Source organism: Euprymna scolopes, chromosome 29 (assembly GCF_053919585.1).
Source record: "Euprymna scolopes isolate OS-2025 chromosome 29, ASM5391958v1, whole genome shotgun sequence".
NCBI lineage: Eukaryota > Metazoa > Mollusca > Cephalopoda > Sepiida > Sepiolidae > Euprymna > Euprymna scolopes.
The window spans coordinates 80417659-80436993 of record NC_136510.1 but is presented as its reverse complement, the minus strand read 5'-3'; the positions used below and the strand labels follow the sequence as shown (position 1 = coordinate 80436993).

General features: G+C 32.4%; 1 protein-coding gene across 15 annotated transcripts in view; it reads left to right on the top strand.

The window, feature by feature from the left end:
* LOC145252749 (putative cysteine desulfurase) overlaps positions 1-19335 on the top strand; it is a 601560-nt gene that overhangs the window by 505906 nt on the left and 76319 nt on the right. For 14 of the 15 annotated variants that reach the window (XM_080112624.1, XM_080112626.1, XM_080112623.1 and 11 more), the window contains one exon: positions 13739-13838. In XM_080112624.1, coding sequence (XP_079968750.1) covers positions 13739-13838 — 100 coding nt within the window. Of the gene's footprint in view, positions 1-1480; positions 1701-13738; positions 13839-19335 lie in introns of those variants that run through there. The other variant, XM_080112629.1, reaches the window with a different exon arrangement.

The window sequence follows — 19335 nt, the reverse complement described above, 5'->3', positions numbered from 1 at the left end:
TCCAACAACTTCTGAAAGTGGTCCATGGAAGTCCTCGTGTGTGACCATGTCAATGACACTCATCACAGACTCTTTCCTCTCCTCAATTTTCTCATAACGACAACCTCTAAAGTTTTCCTTGATTTTAGGGAATAACCAAAAGTCACACGCAGGGAGCAAGGTCTGGACTATAGGGGAGGGTAGGAACTGTGTAGATGTTCATTCATTGGTTAAATTGTCTGTGACAAAAATGGAGTTGTGGACGGGTGCATTGTTCGAACTTTGTGCAAATCTTCCACATCTTCAGTTCATCAAAAATAATTGTGTGTACAGTTCCCACACTGACATCAAACTGTGCACTTATTGTCTCTATAGACATACGATGGTCTTTATCCATGAAATTCTTTATTTGACCAATCAATCTAGTGTTCTGACTTCCTTACTCCTCCCGCACCTCTCATTATCCCTCATAGATTCCTCCCCTTCCTTGAATCTCTTATGCCACTCAAAAATTGATGCTTGATTCATGCAAAATGGTCCAAAAGCAATCTGAAGCATTCCATACGTTTCTGTGGCATGTTTTAAAAGTTTAAAACAGAATTTTATTGCATATCGTTCTTCTAACGTGCCCTCACGTCCAGATTACATTTTTGAAATTCACCAGCTGTGACAATCAGGTTTTGATAGGGTGTGTTCCAATTCCTTCTGTAGCTGTTCATTTGAACCTGAAATCATGAACATTCGCAGTAACATGCTGAATTTTCAAAAGGCTGCGACAATTTTAAATGCCTATACAAACAAAATCTGGAAACTTATTAAAAGCATCTCGCATATTAAAATGTTCGCACTTCTCTTCTGATGAAAATCATTTGGCTTCGAAATGCCATGGCCTAAAGAGGTTTTTCTCGCTTATTCTTTCCTTATCATCTGATGATATAAAAAGTTATATGTAGATATTATTCTTCATCTTTTATTTAATATATTTAATTGTTACTCTTAACCGGGTTGAGCTTTTTCTACTCTGATAAGTTTGCTTTGTTAAATATATATTCTTTGTTAGCTTCAGTTAATAATTATATATTATAGAGTCATCACGTATCAAGGCCTGGAGGCCTCTGAAGGATAAGGGTTAATGGGTGTCAGGTGAACCAACACCGTGACGATCGGTGTTGGGCAACGTAATTGCTCATCAAGAACTTGTTAGCGTTGAACTTGAAAACGACCATGTTATAGCCAGCTGGAAAGCAGCTCCACGGTATTGTGTTCCACAGACGAGCAGTTCAGAGGAAAACGCTTTTCTCATGGAACTTTCGTTTAGGTTTAGGCACATTTACTACACATTGATCATACCAAACTGGCGTTTAGTCTCACAAAGTACGCATATTTCAACTATTTCGAGACAACTTAATGTTATTAAAATACAATGACAACAATAACAATCTATTTTTAGACAGTGGGAAGAGGTCAGCGTTGTCAAAACAATACAGAGAAATAACGATTATCCGGCCTGACTTTAGAGGACAACAGTTTTCCTTTTGTTTTTTGGATTCTGTGTCATCGAAATACTTGCATGCTAGGATTGGCAATTTTTCACTCGTTTGCGGTGCTTCGCTTCGCATAAACAAACCATGGACACTTATCCGAGAGTTGGAGCAAAATTTCTACGATGGCCAAAATTACTCAAAAAGAAAAAAATAGACAAAGTCCATGTCGAGGATAAAGTAAGTGATGATGATGATGATGATGATGTGTGTGAATGTGTGTGTGTGTGTGTGTGTGTGTGTGTGTGTGTGTGTGTGTGTGTGTGTGTGTGTGTGTTTTATATTTTCACATATACTATTGGCTACATATGCGCGTTCCAGCTTCGATGTATTTTCAAAATTCAACTTCTTTGGATAATTTTCGACGGAACAGCGTAAAATCCAAAAATTACCTAAAAGGTTACTTTTTTTTTCAATTCTATTTTGTTCAGTCGACAGTAAGAATTTAATAAAATATATCTATACATATATATATATATATATATATATATATATATATATATATATATATATATATATATATATATATATATATATATATATATATATATGAGAGAGAGGGGGGGAAGAGGGTTAGAGAGAGAATTATGGTAAGTTACAGAGTATTTCTTTCCAAAAATGAGCCAATCGTTTCATTTGTTTGTTACCTGAATTGTTTCGTAAAATGTCACATAACACACACACGCATATATATATATATATATATATATATATATATATATACACACACGTATGCATATATATGTACGTATGTATATATATAATTATTTATATATATGTACGTATATATATTTATATGTATATACATGTATGCATATATATATATATATATATATATATATATATATAGTTGGCACACGCAGTTGACACACGCACATACATAAATAGTTGACACACGCACATACATATATGAACGTATATATATATATATATATATATATATATATATATATATATATATATATATATATGTAGTCATCGACATGCAATCTTGTTTCGTTGTAATCACAACTCATCAGTGCTGCCAGACTAGCACCTCTCCAAAGACGAGGATTGAACCTAGAACCATCGCGTTGACAGTCAGCAGTAATACCGATCGACCCACAGAAGCGTCGCCCGTAATTAATTAATTAATTAATATATATATATATATATATATATATATATATATATATAGTTTGCTTTTCAAAACACACACATATATGTACGTGTGTGTGTGTGTGTGTGTGTGTGTGTGTGTGTGTGTGTGTGTGTGTGTGTGTGTGTGTGTGTGTGTGTGTGTGACCAATTCCTGGCGCTGTGTGTGGGAGGGTGTCGACACCTCCCTGCAAGATTTGCAAAAACCTAATGTCGTCATCTCCTCTAACGAGGATCTATATGCGTGTGAATTTCATATTCCCATGGAACTTCGGAGAAAGCTGGTTAAACCTAAATAGGGTTAGTGCGAGGCCGCCGAGATATATTATTAACATTATAATGTTAATAATATATCTCGGCGTCCTCGGTTAATGCCGTTTTACACGCACAAACACACACGCACACACACATAATTAAGACCTACACAAATAATGCAGTGTATAAAGTACTAGTTGTGTTTTGTTTTTGTGTGTTTCTTTTTTGAAGTATTTTATTTTGTTTCAAAATGAAAAATAATATTTTTGAAATTAATCTTAATTTACTCGAGCAAAAAATGGAAGCATCTGTTTTGGATTGAAATATTTTGTGAATTCAATTTTGAAAATGACCCTTACTTTGGTTACATTGAAATTCCACACACACACACACACACACACACACACAACCACCACCACCACCACACACAAACACACACCACACAAACACACACCACATACACACACACACACTACACACACACACACACACACACACATATGTAGTTGTTTTTTTTCTCGTTTTGTCATTGATATAAAAGGTCTACATTTTCTATATGAAAATTATTAAAACGAACTTTTAATAGTCATGGATATGCGAGCGACTATATGAAGGTTAACTAATTCTCATATTGCTTGAAAAAAAATGAGCGCTAATTAATTACTCTTTGATATTTTACGGTTTCTTATTGGATGATTGGTTTCATTTCACTATTACGTTGAATTCTATTTATGCATAGTTTCTACATTCTGTATAATTGCATAGAATTTAAGATGAAACGTTCTTGCACACGGAAATATATATATATACATATATATATACACGCACACATACAGATATATATATATATATATATATATATATATATATATATATATATATACTAGCAAAAGTACCCGTCGTTGACTGGGTTCAAAACAGCCTACAGAAAATGGACTCTGATTTATGAAAGTATGATAGGTTATGAAAAGGAAGGGTTGTAAAGAGATAGCTTTGAATTTGGGGGTATCAAACCAAAGCAAAATATGATGAAAGTAAAAATAAAATAGATAAACCCCATAATTTATTATACCATACCTGTTCACACTGAAACACTTATCACAATATTCTGTGGATCTATATTAAAAAACCTTGTTAAACTTTGTGACATATTTCCATTCTATGGAGGTCAGGTGCGAACGAACACCCCATAATTTTATTATACCATATTTCTTAAAACTGAAACATAATTATCAAAGTATACTTACGCAGATAGATATGAAAAGTCTTTATTAAAGTTTGTGCCTATTTCCATTCTATGGAGGCCATGGGCGAACGCAGGCCCCACAATTTTATTATACCATCCCTGTTTAAGTTAAAACATACTTATCAAAGTATTATTATGTACATCTATATAAAAAACACTTGTAAACGTTTTTTTTTAAATTTTTAAATTTTTTTTCCATACTTTGTGGACCAGGCGCGAACGCAGACCCCACAATTTTAATGAACCACCGTTCTGCCAGATCAAACATACTCATTCCTGTGTCTCGATACATCTTCTATTATTATATGTAATCAGTTTTTTAAAATAGTCAACCATATAGGAGCCTATTCGTGACCAGACACACACACACACACACACACACACACATTCAGCTTTATATTATATATATATATATATATATATATATATATATATATATATATATATATATATATATATATATATATAATGACCTGGTCGGAGTGTACTGAAATGTTTCTGCCAAACTTTTTAAAAATATTTGGTCTACGGAGTGGAAATTTGATACATAGAGTATTTGAGCCTGTAGAACACTTTCAATTTGGTTCTTAGCCGATAAAAATAGCTGCTAAACAATCAGCTTTGAAAAAAAAACACATTCACCTTATCCTGGTATAAGCCGATTACACCCGTTGTTTTCTGCGCATGAGCTAATTAAAAGGCTATTTTTTGCAGCTTTTGTAGACCTGTGGATTTAGGTCATACGCTAACAGATAAAGCTGGAGTGCTGTATGTTTTGGTTTCGATTCTAGCTAGTGGTATTGTTACATTCAAGATGTAACTATTCAAAAAAATATGAAAGATATGAAATATGGTTTTAGGAAAATTACATTTTCCTTTATTTTCAACAATAATAAAATAAACGAAAAGGTTTATTCATAAATATTTACAGAAATAACAAAACAAACGAAAAGGGTCGGTTGACAAAAGATACACTTGGTTAGAATTACTATTATCAATACAAAAAAAAATTATGGCTTTGTATTACTGTACACATAGATTCGAAAAAGTTGTCAAAAAACAAATATATAACAAGTAAATGTTATCAAAAGCAAGATAAGTTACTTTTCTACCAAACTGGATGTATTTTTCGTGTTTTTATACAATGTAACATGTTTATTCAGCTCGAAAAACATACAGTGTTTACCGATGTATTCGAAAATTCAAGATGGCGTCTGATTCTCTCTTTAACACGGTAAGTTTGGGAAAAGGTGTTATAAATAAAAACCCAGATAAAATACTGTTAGAAACTCGCTCAATATATGTTACCGTGACATAGGTTGACATATATTCGGCGGGTTTTTAATAGTATTTTGTATAGTTTTTTATTTATAACACCTTTTCCCAAACTTACCGTGTTAAAGAGAAAGTGGAAGATACGAGGGAGAAGGAAGTTAGTCAAAATTAAGAACCGCTAACTGGCCAGACTTCGCGGGACTATTTACTCTATTAATAATGAAATTCACTGGCAATAAGATTCCTTTTTGTTTTTTCTTTTAAATGTTTGGTCAATGAGAAAATTTCAAAATTGTATTTACCACTTGTCCAGAAAACAGTTTCTGCAAACTTGCCGTGGGTTGAGAGGATGTATTTTCCTTTTTGTGTTTTGGATTCTTTCGGCTGGACTTATCCATGAATCAGATACCGGAGTTACCTTATGGGTCGAAGCTGATAACTGGTCTGTTTCCCGTCTCCACTTTTATTTATATGGCACGTTAACCCATTCTAGATTATTGCAGAACCCTCTTGGGCCTTCTAGATCATTCTAAACTTTCTATTACTATACTCTGGCTTGTAAACTATTTCGTGAATTAAAAACTTCTGCGATTTGATTATTAGAACTGCCTAGAATACTTTAGCACACATTTGAAATAAATAGTTCATTTTTATTATTATTTTATCGAAATTCTCCCTCGTAATAGTATACAAATTATGTTTTTAGTTTTGATACAATATAATAATCGATAGAGAATTGGTTCTATAATAATATATACGAAATCTGCTTGAATTAAAATATCATTGAAGCGTATTTAATGACCGGGCAACACTGGGTGTCATGCTAAAGCAAAATTAATGTAATAATAATAATAATAATATATTTATATTTATATAGCCATATTATTATATATATATAATATTTTTTATTTATTGCGGACTATTATTCTCATCTTTATTAGTTGTTGGTTTCACGACGTCTCATGAAACAACAACTAATAAAGATGAGAATAATAGTCCGCAATAAATAAAAAAAATAATATAAATAATACTCATCTCAATAATGAATTTCAATTAAAATAATATATATATATATATATATATATATATATATATATATATATATATATATATATATATATATATACAAGCTATATTAATATAGCTGATACCTATACCTATTAAGCGTATTATATATTTACAGTACAACGGACACTGTTTCTTTTACTAATACATTAAAATAAACTCTGTTCTTTAGTCTCCAGGTCTATTTCCCCCCCCTCTCTCTCTCTCTCTCTCTCTCTCTATATATATATATATATATATATATATATATATATATATATATATGTGTGTGTGTGTGTGTGTGTGTGTACATATGTATATATATATGTATATATATGTACACACACACATATATTCAAAATAGACTTCGTAGCCTCGTAGGAGATGTCCTTTTCTCCTCCTTACAACCTCTATCTCACAGAAGAGATGTTGCGAGTTTGTCTCTGATGTATCGTTATTTTCATGGAAAGTGTTCAACTGAGCTTCAATCTATGGTCCCCCCCTCGTCAAACTTTCACAAGAAACACTCGTCTAGCTGTAAACACTATCAATAATTTCCCCCACTCTTTATCTGTGCCTAAACCTAAACATAGATTCCATGAACAAAGCTTCTTTCTTAGAACTGCACGCCTGTGGAATTGTCTTCCGTTTTCCTGCTTTCCGGCTGACTACAATATGGTTGTGTTCAAGTCTAAGGTAAATAAGTTCTTGATGAGCCGTTCCATATAAGTTATTAAATTTACCAAATTTTCATTACTAATGATTACTATATTGACCAACTTCTACTGTACACTCTTTAACCCTTATCCTTGAGTGGCCTCTGGGCCTTGATAATGTGGTGATGCCTTTGTAAAAAAAAAAAAAAAAAAAAAAAATATATATATATATATATATATATATATATATATATATATGAGAGAGAGAGAGAGAGAGAGAGAGAGAGAGAGAGAGAGAGAGAGAGAGAGAGAGGCAAATCTGACTAAATAACACGGATTGTTGTCAGTCTCTGGGGTAGGGTTTTTCCCTAATTATTCGAAAATCAAAATTAGAATTTAAAATTTAAATACAAATATCACATATTTTTTTGCAAACCTAAATTAAAAAAACAAAAAAGTTATATTTTTATGTAAATTTTAAATTCTAATTTTGATGTTTTAAGGTTTGTAAATTTGGATTTAAACTGTATTTTGTTTTTTTAATGATACTTTACATAGTGTATTTTACCATTTATTTCAATTTAAAACTATGGGGGGGGGGGAAAGAATACAATAATATTGAGGTTAGTAGAGTAGAGAAATCCCTTTGACTAGATAAGTAACCCCCCTTAATAAAAAAACTTGAAGTGTTTGACATTTTTAGATGCATTCCTATATAATTAAATGGAAATTTAATTTGATATTTAGATAAATTTTTAAGTGTTTAATTTAGAAGGTTAATTTTAAATTTACTTTTGGGGGGTAATATTAAAGGTGTTTTAAAAAAAACTTAATTGAAATTAGACTTTAAATTTAATAAAACTCTACCATTTTATCGGATGGGGCATCTGATAAAAAGGTAAAGTTATTTCACAAAACAAGACTTAAACGTGAACTCGTAATATATATATATATATATATATATATATATATATATATATATAAGCCTGAAGAGTCCTAGAGTGGCTGAAACGCGGAATATTCAGTGTAGCTTAATCGCCATATATATTTTATAAATTACTAACTAGCTCTACCTACGTATTGAGCACTTTTGAAGTAAATACTTAAAGTTTACGCATAAATCTATACTTTCGTATATTAATTTTATGTGAGTAAATTAAGTAGTTATATATATATATATATATATATATATATGTTTCCACTTCCGGTTATAAAAGAGATGAGTATTAGCTGAAAAGAACTAGATATGGGTATCTAAACAGTCGCTAATTATCAGGTTTGAAACCGACAGTACTGATGACTTATCTCACCTAAACTTTCTGCAAACAAAACATAAATAATACGCTCTTATTTTTGGATTTTTCTTTATAATAAAGCACTCTGATGGAATCTTTTTTCCAAGAAAATATAACTAATTATATATATATATATATATATATATATATATATATATATATATATATATATATGATATTTTTAATTTATAGAGATTGCGTATGTATTATTATCAAATCAATCCTCTGTTGATTATTATATATTACGAGGAATAATTCGCCCAATGGACTAATTCGCTAAAATATTAAAAAAAAAAGATAATGATAATGTCGTTCAAATTCTGTCTGTGTTTGTTTACAATATTACGTCAGCTGATATTTAGGCTTGACGATGGATGTCCTGGAAAAGTTATTTCTCATTAATGTTTAGTTTTTAAATATGCGAACGAAGAATTGATTTGCGACTATTTTAAATGGTGACTCTTCTTTTATCGTGAATTAAAATAAAATGGTGAGGTACACTCGGTCTTGAACAGGGGATCATTCAAACGGTAGTCGAATGCGCTACCACTGAGCTACATCCCTAGATGGCAATAAGTCTGTTTTTTTTTTTTTTTTTTTTTGTAAAGAAGAAATGATTTGCTGAGATTTTATTATCTCCCTTGCCGGTGTAACGTAAAATATTCCACTGTAAAATTTCTTCTTTTTTATCTTTAAGAAAGAAAGACTATTTTTAGGATCAGATTTTTTCGAGTTTGAATTATCGTGAGTTATCTCCCAGTTTCTCGAGACTGTTTTCAAAATGACATCACCAAGTAGTTGTTCCTCATTTATGCATAAAAATTACTTTTCGTATTGAAAACTGGATTAAAGAACGTGATTTTTTTTAATGCGATATTTTCTTGCAATCAAAGATACGTAAATGTTGATTTTTTTATTATTTATTTTATTATTACATGGGCAAAATTTTTTATTATTTATTTTATTATTACATGGGCAAAATTCTGAACAAATTTGTTTTGCTTTGTTTGTTTGTTTTCTTTTGTTTTTATATTAAGGGTGATAGGGTGTTGAATAAAGTGAAATGTTCCCAGCGGCATATGAGAGTTACGTCCCTTTGAAAAATGCGATTCGGATTATTTCGTTTCAGTAAACCGCGGGCGACTGAAGTTTTGAAAATGTGGCCCCGAGCAACAAAAAAGGGTAATACTAGAATACTATATAACTGTACAATGAATCTGAGAACATTGCCACAACAGCGACAGCCGAGAAATCAGAAAACTTGCCTTTGGGAGTTTTTCACTCGAGGAGAAAGAAGAAGACCCCTTGGCAAATAAAAATATTGCCCTCGAGACAAACGGGCGGGCCTCTTTTGTCATGAAACGAAGATAAATAGATAGATATGATGTATATGTATTTCTGTGCTAGCGTGTGTGTGCGTGTGTTTGGGCGTATTTGTGTGTGTCTCTGTGTGTGCGTGTATGTGTGTGTGTGTGTGTGTGTGCGTGCGCGCGCATGTGCGCGCGTGTTTGTGCGTATTTGTGTGTGTTTGTGCGTGTTTTTGTGCGTATCTATTTGCGTTTGTGCGTGTCTTTGTGCGTTTTCAATAAAATAAGAACAAAAATAACGCTTTTGTGTATTACTAGCAGGACTACCCGGCGTTGCCCGGGACCACAAAAAAATTAAAAAGTAGTTTTAAAGTGTGACATATTTCCACTAAAAAAACTTGTATCTCTCTCTCTCTAACTCTCTCAAACCGTCTCTTGATCTTTCTTTCCCCGCCCAACCACCGTTCTCCACATTATTCTCCGACAAACGAAACCTAATCTAGATGATCCCTAAAAAGAATGAATATTTATTTTAATTTTAATTTTAGATTAATATTCATCAGCAGTAACGCCGATCAAGAATATACCAACTTTGTGGGGATTAGTTTTGCTGGTTTTGTAGTTTGATTTTTGGGGGGTTTATTTTTACTTTTAACTGGACATATGCACAAAAAGTGACAGTGTTCTATGACAAAAATATACAGACGAACAGATACAGAAAAGACAAGGCCATCAAGCCAGACATTGTCATATGGAACAAGCCTAAAAGAACTGCGCTCATTATCGATGCCGCTGTTCCAAATGATTGTGGCATTAATAGAGATGAACTGGAAAAGATAACAAAATATTAGGACCGAAAGAATGATTTAAAAACGAATTGGTCCCTTAAAGATATCAACATGCCTTGATAGAGTTCAAAATAGACTTCGGGGCCTGGTGGGAGATGTCCTTTTCTCTTCGCTGCAACCTCTGTCTCACAGAAGAGATGTTGCGAGTTTGTCTCTGCTTTATCGTTATTTTCATGGAAAGTGTTCAACTGAGCTTCAATCTATGGTCCCCCCTCGCCAAACTTTCACAAGAAACACTAGACTATCTGAAAACATTATCAATAATTTTCCCCACTCTTTATCTATGCCTAAACCTAAACATAGATTCCATGATCAAAGCTTCTTCCTTAGAACTGCACGCCTGTGGAATTGTCTTCCGTTTTCCTGCTTTCCAGCTGTCTATAATATGGTTGTCTTCAAGTCCAACGTGAACAAGTTTCTGATGAGCCGTTCCACTTAAGTTAACAAATTTACCGAACTTCCATTACTATCAATTACTATATTGTCCTTTTGACTACTCTACACTCTTTAACCCTTATCCTTGAGTGGCCTATCGGCCTTGATAAGTGGTGACGTCTATGTAAAAAAAAAAAAAAAACATTATACCAGTTGTGATAGGGTCAACTGGCCTAATGAAATTAAAAAAAACTTACAAAATACTTGGAAACAAACCTTGGAAGACCAAGCTCGCACAAAATACAAATAGCAGTCATAAAGGGAACAACTTCTATTCCTGAAGGAGCCCTCGCATATAAATTCAAATCATAATGTAATCAAGTGTTAGCTCCAGGAGTTAGCTCCCTTGATCTCTTAAAACTGACCAGTATAGAAGCAAATCGTGGGAGCATATACAAGAACAGTTGAAAATAAGCCATGCATTATCCACTATCACTATGCAATTTCTACAGCTACGTACATAGAAATTGCGGTATTTGGACCATACATCCTGATATAGTAATATGGAATAAGAGGGAGAAAGTAGTAACTCTAGTTGAAGAAAGTATCCCTAACGATGCTGGCCTTAACACAGAGAGAGTAGATAAAGAAACATCAAGGCCTTATGTACATTATAAAAAGAAACTGGAATCTTAGGAAGATTTTCATCATTCCAGTAATTATAGGAGCAAACGGATTAATGAAAAAGAATTTGAAAAATTACCTGTCGAATATACCCGGTAAACAAATTGCAAAACAAATACAAACAATTGCACTTAAAAGATTGGTTAGAATCTTAAAAGGGTCTTTCGGTTGGAGTGATTGAAATAGCGGATGGATGTGTGGCATCTGGTAGGATGCCCCATCCCCATAAAAACAAAAAGATTAGAAAATTAAAACACGAGAAAACAAGGAAAAGGATTGAATATCGAATGTAGCAGCAAGTCCTGAGAACATGTTTACCAGAAGGAACAGTTGGAAATAAGTCATGCACCATATACTATGACTATGCAATTCCTATGGCTACGTATCTTGAGAACGGAACGATTAAACGTGTCATAGTGATATGGGATTGCTATCCCATATCACTATGACAGGAGAAAGAAGCAACCTTAATAAAAGTCAGTGTCCTCAATGATGGTGGGTTCAACAGAGCTGAGAGGGAAAAGATAACAAAATACCAAGGTCTTATGTATGACACGAAAAGAAACTGGAAGATTTCCGCCATTTTAGTAATTATAGTGTCGTGTGTAAAGAAAAAAAATCATTTATATGGATCCAAACGTAAAAAGATTAAAAAATACGGGAAGCACTGTGTATATTAAAGCTAAACGACCAAAAATTAACAATGTAAATCTTTAAAACAGTAATAATACTTTAAAATGCCTGGGTATGTAACTATTCAATATATATATATATATATATATATATATATATATATATATATATATATATATATATATATATATTGCGTATATTTACGCAGCTTTTTTTCATTTAAACAGACATTGTTAAAGACGACAACAAAGAAAGCTATATATATATATATATATGTATATATATATATATATGTGTGTGTGTGTGTGTGTGTGTGTGTTGTAATTAAAATTTATAAAAATGTCATACTATTCTGTAAATCAGACATTTAACCATTGTAAATTTATTTTAGCCACGTTCGTAAAACGTTTTGGTTTGGCTTTTGGTTTTGGTTTTTGTACACTCGAGACGCTTCACTATTTCAAGTAATTTAAATGTAACTTGAACTGAAGCATATATATGCATCCAAATTTTAAGCAAAACGATGATCAAATACCGCCTTAAAATGACTGAAGAAAATCAGTTGAAAGTACTTGCAAAAGAAAAAAAAACATAGATGGATGGAAACGATTACGGAACTTCCCTACACAAATTCGACCGAGACATAAGAATGACCATGAAAAATTAAAATTACAAAAAGATCATTAAGCAAAAACACTTTGTGCTATTTAATATATATATGTATATATGTGGAGGGATATATGGCCGTGAATCAGAGGCTAAAGAATGAGGATGGAAAGTTGTATAATTTGATTTGGATTCTAGCTGATGGCAACCTAGTCATATATATATATATATATATATATATATATATATATATATATATATATATTGCGCGCGCGCGTGTGTGTGTGTGTGTGTGTGTGTGTGTGTGTGTGTGTGTGTGTGTGTGTGTGTGTGTGTATGTGTGTGTGTGTGCTTCTATCACGAGAGTGAAAATTGTGCTGGAAGAAAACTCTTTAAGTGTTTAGGGGAAGGGAGAAAGCAAATAGTGAGCAAGACAAATCCATTAATTTATTTTTATTTCAGACTACTATTCTTATCTTTATTAGTTGTTGTTTTTCATCTTTTATTAGTTTGTTTATTCACAACGTTTCGGCCAACTATTCCATTTGCGGTTTCAATCCCACCCAAAGCGTGCCAGAGGTTTACTTGGCCAAAAATGTGGTGAGACGATAACAACTACGGACGGTAGTGATGGCTGAGAATGCAGTTAGGAGATTCGAAGTTCCTATCCGTCGCGGACACTAGCGGAGCATAATCTTTTTTTCCAGTTATTTTTGTGCAATGTGTATTCACGTCGTCAAACACCAATGCCATGAAGCAATAATTTTGTATGCATCGACTAGTTTTTACGTGCCCTTTATTTTAAATAATTTTTTTTTTTTTTCTTAATTTCGTATTTTCTTCTTTCTTTTTTACAGATAACGATGGACTTCGAAGAGAGTCCTATTTTAAAATTTATACGCGATGATGTGATCGGTTCCGACTTGGTGGTCAACAGTCCTTATGGTCCTGTCAAAGGTGAGTCAGATTGAAATGGATTATTAATCTACTAGCTCTATGTACCCAGCGTAGGTAAGAAAAAAAAAGGAAAAAAAAAAGAAAAAAACGTATTGCCGGGCAAAGGGTTCAGTCAAATATTATTTAAAGTTCCGCCAATTATCCTAAGTTGTTTTTCCATATCTGGGATGTTTGGAAGCATAAAACATAGTCATCTTCATCTTTGACATTCAAACAGTGAAAAATAATCTCACAGATTAAAGGGAAATAACTCCTATATTAAATTAAAATTTATTCCGTTTTTAAACATGGCTGATGTTGGTTATGCTAATAATTAAAAATAAATTAAATTAAATGTAAGTTAAATTAAAAATAAAATAAATTAACTTTATATAATATTTATAAATAGAATACTTGAAACAATTTCCGTTAAAATTTTAGAGCTAATTATTAAAACAGATTTTCTTTGATGTAATATGCAAATGAGATAACTTCCCTAATGTTGATGCCTTTTGAATAAATAGTATATATATAATATTCTTTCTTTAACAGAAAAAATTGTTTGTATACTAAAGTACACAAACCATATTTTCTGTTGTTATTATTATTATTATTATTATTATTATTATTATCATCATCATCACCATCATTATTAATATTTATTCCAATCTGAAGTGTCCTTTCTGGGGGGATTGGATTTTATTAACATAAAAACCGACGTTGTGTTAAACTCTGCCCTCGTGGGTATTCGCAAATAAATAGGGTTCCACCATGAGCGATGTTGATCATAAATCTCTAACGCACAAAAATCTACGTTTATCTCGATAAAAGAAAAAAAAAATAGGCGGTTAACATTTTACTCTTGGATGACTTATATCCGTCAGATAATATTTCTTGTTTGTGTATTCTTTAAGATATTTTGAAACTTGCTGCCTTCTACTTATGGGCAAGCTCCCGTGAGATAAAGGACAACATAAACTACGATGTTATGCCTGGGAAAGTATCTTAATGTCATGTAGTTTGATATCAGATTTATTGTATGGGTGGATACGGTACTTCCGGTAATCTGATTACAACGTTTATTGCTTAGTGCAAAGAACAATGCATTTATTTTCTATCCCTGTTCCTGTTTCTTTCCCCTAGAATAAAGCGAAAATTTAATCGTAAATTCTATCTATAATATAAATATCACCTGTCTGTTTAAATGTATGTATGTATGTATGTATGTATGTATGTATGTATGGCTAAAACTTTCGACAGAGACGATGGATTTTCACGAGATCAGTATTGTTTTGAAGTTCGACTATTCAAACGACAAATATCGAAAAATTGGTCAGAAACATTAATTCCTTCACCCTCAACTGGGCAGTTTTCTACAAGGAGGGTCGGTTTTTCGGCTGACATTTTTTGCAAGTCATTCAAAGCCCGCGTAAATGGCGTCGCATGAAAGGCGTTATTTCGATCGTCTGTGACGTCACAACTTGAGGTAGTTGCTTGTCTAGCCGCACTGATGAGCTATGAAACAGCCAAAACAGTATTGTATGTGTATGACTATATATATATATATATATATATATATATATATATATATATATATATATATATATATATATATTCCGGAAAGGATGAAACACTAGTGTCTGTAGGCATTTAATAATTATATATATATCATATATCGGAATCATCATTGCAGGGTGTCACGATTAACACCAGTCGATAGATTCGAATCCGGCAACAGAGGCTATCCCTGGTTTCATTAGCAAGGACCTAATCCATTCGGTCACCGTTAACCGCGAAAAATGCTGCTGAATTTAAACATTTGTTTTTTTAATTATTTCTAACGTCTGTCAAAGTGATCTAATCGTTATATGATGATCTGCGCATAAGAGCTAAATAGACAGACTTTAATTCAACTGAAAGTGCTCAACGATAAGAAACGAGTTTCTTAAAGGGGCTGACATAATTATTTACTATAATAATAATTAAATACCTACAAACACTAGTGTTTCATCCTTTCGGGAATCATCAGTTTAGGGTGTCACGATTAAACTGATATATACCCATATATATATATACTAGCATGGGTACCCGGCGTAGCCTAGGTTGACATGAAGTTCCGTTTGGAACACACCTGCTATACTAATCATTTTCATCATGGGCAATGTGGACACCCCCACACCAATTTAAAAAATAAAAGAAGGATGAAAACATGTAAATGTGATCGCCCAAAAAAAAAGAAGTACGTGATATCCTCTCCACTAGATATTTCGCCAGAAAGATACAAAGAGAAGAAACTATTCTCCTGATATTGTGCACTGCAAAGAAAACTTCTCCTGCTCCAAAAAATAAATAATTAATTAAAAATAAATCATTACAACTTTTGTTTCAATAAAAATAGCAGCGAATGCCCGTTCGATTGCAAAAAAAAAAAAAATAGCCAAGTAGGCAGAATCCTAAAAAGAAAAATGAAAATCTACCAAAAATTAATTTAGAAAACAATTAAATGAATTTTTTTTTCATTTTATGATTCTATTGTAATCCTCCCCCTCCAAATAATTCGATTTGTCATATTTTGGGGTTCGTTTTATTTATAAAATTGTTTGGTGAAAGTACAGAATGGTCTCATAAATTAATTTAATTTATCGTTATTTTATGTTTCAAATGTAAACCCCCCCCCAAAAAAAAATTGTATTTGTCATGTTCCCCCCCCCCTCGATCGCCAAACTTGGAAAAATGCTAGAGATGACATGTCTCATTGAACGCTTTGTGGCCAAAAAGTGGGTGCTTATTTTACGTTAAACTAAAATGTTAATTTTCTTTTTTTTTGTTTTAATTTCTCTTTCATATTATTTATAAAAGTTGTTTAAACATATCAGGCCCAAAAAACGCAGGTCTTCATCTTTTTCTTTTTTTTTTTTAGAGGTTAAACGACGCTGGGTCATAAAAAATTTCCTTTTGTTTAATTAGAAAGTTAAGTTTTTAATCGATCAGATTAATGTGAAAAAAGAAAGAAAAGTGTAATTTTCGGAATTTAAAAGGAGGGTAGTAGATATTTATTTTTTGGGTGTTGAACGAGGGCTGGGTCACATCGTAAACATGTACTGATTTATGTATAGCTGTTTAAAAAATAAAAACAAACAAATAAAATGTTCGGAAGTAACTCTGAAAAAAGTTTTTTTTTTAAATCAATATTGGAATAATAATTCCAAATAAATTAAATCAAATATGTTATCAATATGATTATTTTTTTTAATTTATTAAAGAGCAATTTTATATAGAGTACTGAAAACAATTCTCTCGCTAGAAACATTAAGATACCACTATTTAATAAATCGATTTTTCTTACTGTAATATGCAAATGATATGATCTCTTAATTGTATACTCTGCAAGATTGTTGGTTGGTTGGTTGGTTGTTTTTTTTTTACGGCATATCAACCTTTTTCGGATTATTTAATGCCGAATCTAGTGATTTTGAAGAACATTTTTTTTTTTTTTTGATAAATTTCTTTTTTCAAGTCGGTTTCTATTTAACCCATAGTTGGGACCCTAACAGGTACTACCACTCCGAGTCAGAGTGGACCTGGGAGAAATGGCAATTAAAGGGTGGGTCAACAATCCCTAAAGCCCGCAAGCTGGGGCCTCACCATCAGATATAGTTTAAGGTCATATCCAGAAAACCATATTTTGCAAGAATCATACTATATATAGAAATAAATGAAAGAGTCAAGTAAGGAAACTTTTGTTTATATTAATCAAATTGTGAACAGACAGGAATACGAATATATATATATATATATATATATATATATATATATATATATATATATATATATATATATATATATTTGTATACAGAAAGTTTTTAGATGAGACAAGTCATTGGTACCGTCGGTTTCAAACCCGATAATTAGGACCGTTTTAGATACACATATCAAGCTCTCGTCAGCGATAAGCATTGGCTGACGAGAGCATGATATGGGTATCTAAAACGGTCCTAATTATCGGGTTTGAAATCGACGGTACCAATGACTTGTCTCATCTAATAACTTTCTGTAAACAAAATAAATATATATAAATACACTCTTATTTTCGGATTTTCCTTATAATTGAGCACTCTGCTGGATTTCTTTTTCCAAAAACTAATTATATATATATATATATATATATATATATATATATATATATATATATATATATATTTAGTAATGTGATTGATAATTTAAAAATCAAATTATAATTACAGTAAAACTCCGTTTCATAAGAAGGAACAACAATAAAATCAATAATTTGTACGATCGTTTCGGAAAACAATGTTTTTATTGTGGTAGACATCAAGTTACGGACAATAATTTTTGCATATAGTGTTTTTAACAAACAAAGTTTCCTCATCAGCAAAATATTGGGAAGGGTTTTTATTATATGTAAAAGACACCATAAACAAACCTAGCATTAAAAGTAAGGCAGATGTATCTGGAAAAAATTAAAATAAAGGTATGGATTTAACTTGATCAGAAAATTAATATGAGTTAAGGGTGGGGGGGCCAGGAGGAGGTGACTTTTTTCCTTGGGGGGGAGAAGCCTCCAGGCACCCTCCTCCCTGAAGGTGCGGTTGGGGATTATCTCTCCCTGAAGGAGGGAGGCCGGCACCAAGCATGTAAATCCAGAGGGGTGACTTTTTTTGTTACCCCTCTGAGTGGGAAGGGGGCCGGTCACCCAGCCAACGCCGGGAAACCCCTGCTAGTCTATATATCCATAAAAACAGAGATGTGTGTACCACAGACGGTTTCTGATTGGTTAATCCAATAATCACATCTCCTAAAAAAACTATGGTTCCTACGTTCTTAACTTTACCATAAAATATTATGCCCTTATTTATTGTCCATCTTGGAAGGGTCTATTTTTTCCCTAACTTGCCATTTACAAATTACAAAATTACGAAACTTACACCAGCCATCACAATCCAACATTACTAAAGTGCCGTCTGGCGCTAGCCGCACACACGTACACACAACACGAAAACAAACGCTGTCCTCCAAAGGACAGACCATTAGTACTACTACCATTCCCAGCACCCGCGCACACACGCACACACACACACTCTGGCGCTAGCCGCACACACGTACACACAACACGAAAACAAACGCTGTCCTCCAAATTTTTAACTATCACTTACTTAGATCTTATAGTCTGCCTTTCTATCAAAAAATTTTTAACTATCACTTACTTACATCTTATAGTCTGCACATTTTTTTTATTTTAACATATTGATAATATTTTTATTTCCGTTAACACTTTTATTCATTATTTCTGTTTAACCTGCGTTTAATCAAACACTTTACAATTACCGTTTAGTCAATAACAACCTATTTTATTTTTCCTATCTTACACCTGATTACATACATTATAATACAACTTTTTTTTATTGGCTTTGACCCAGAAATTTTTATTTAAAAACATTTTTTGGTTTGTCCCAGAGGGGCCTCTGGACATCCTTCCCCCGAACGGGGGAGCAAGCAT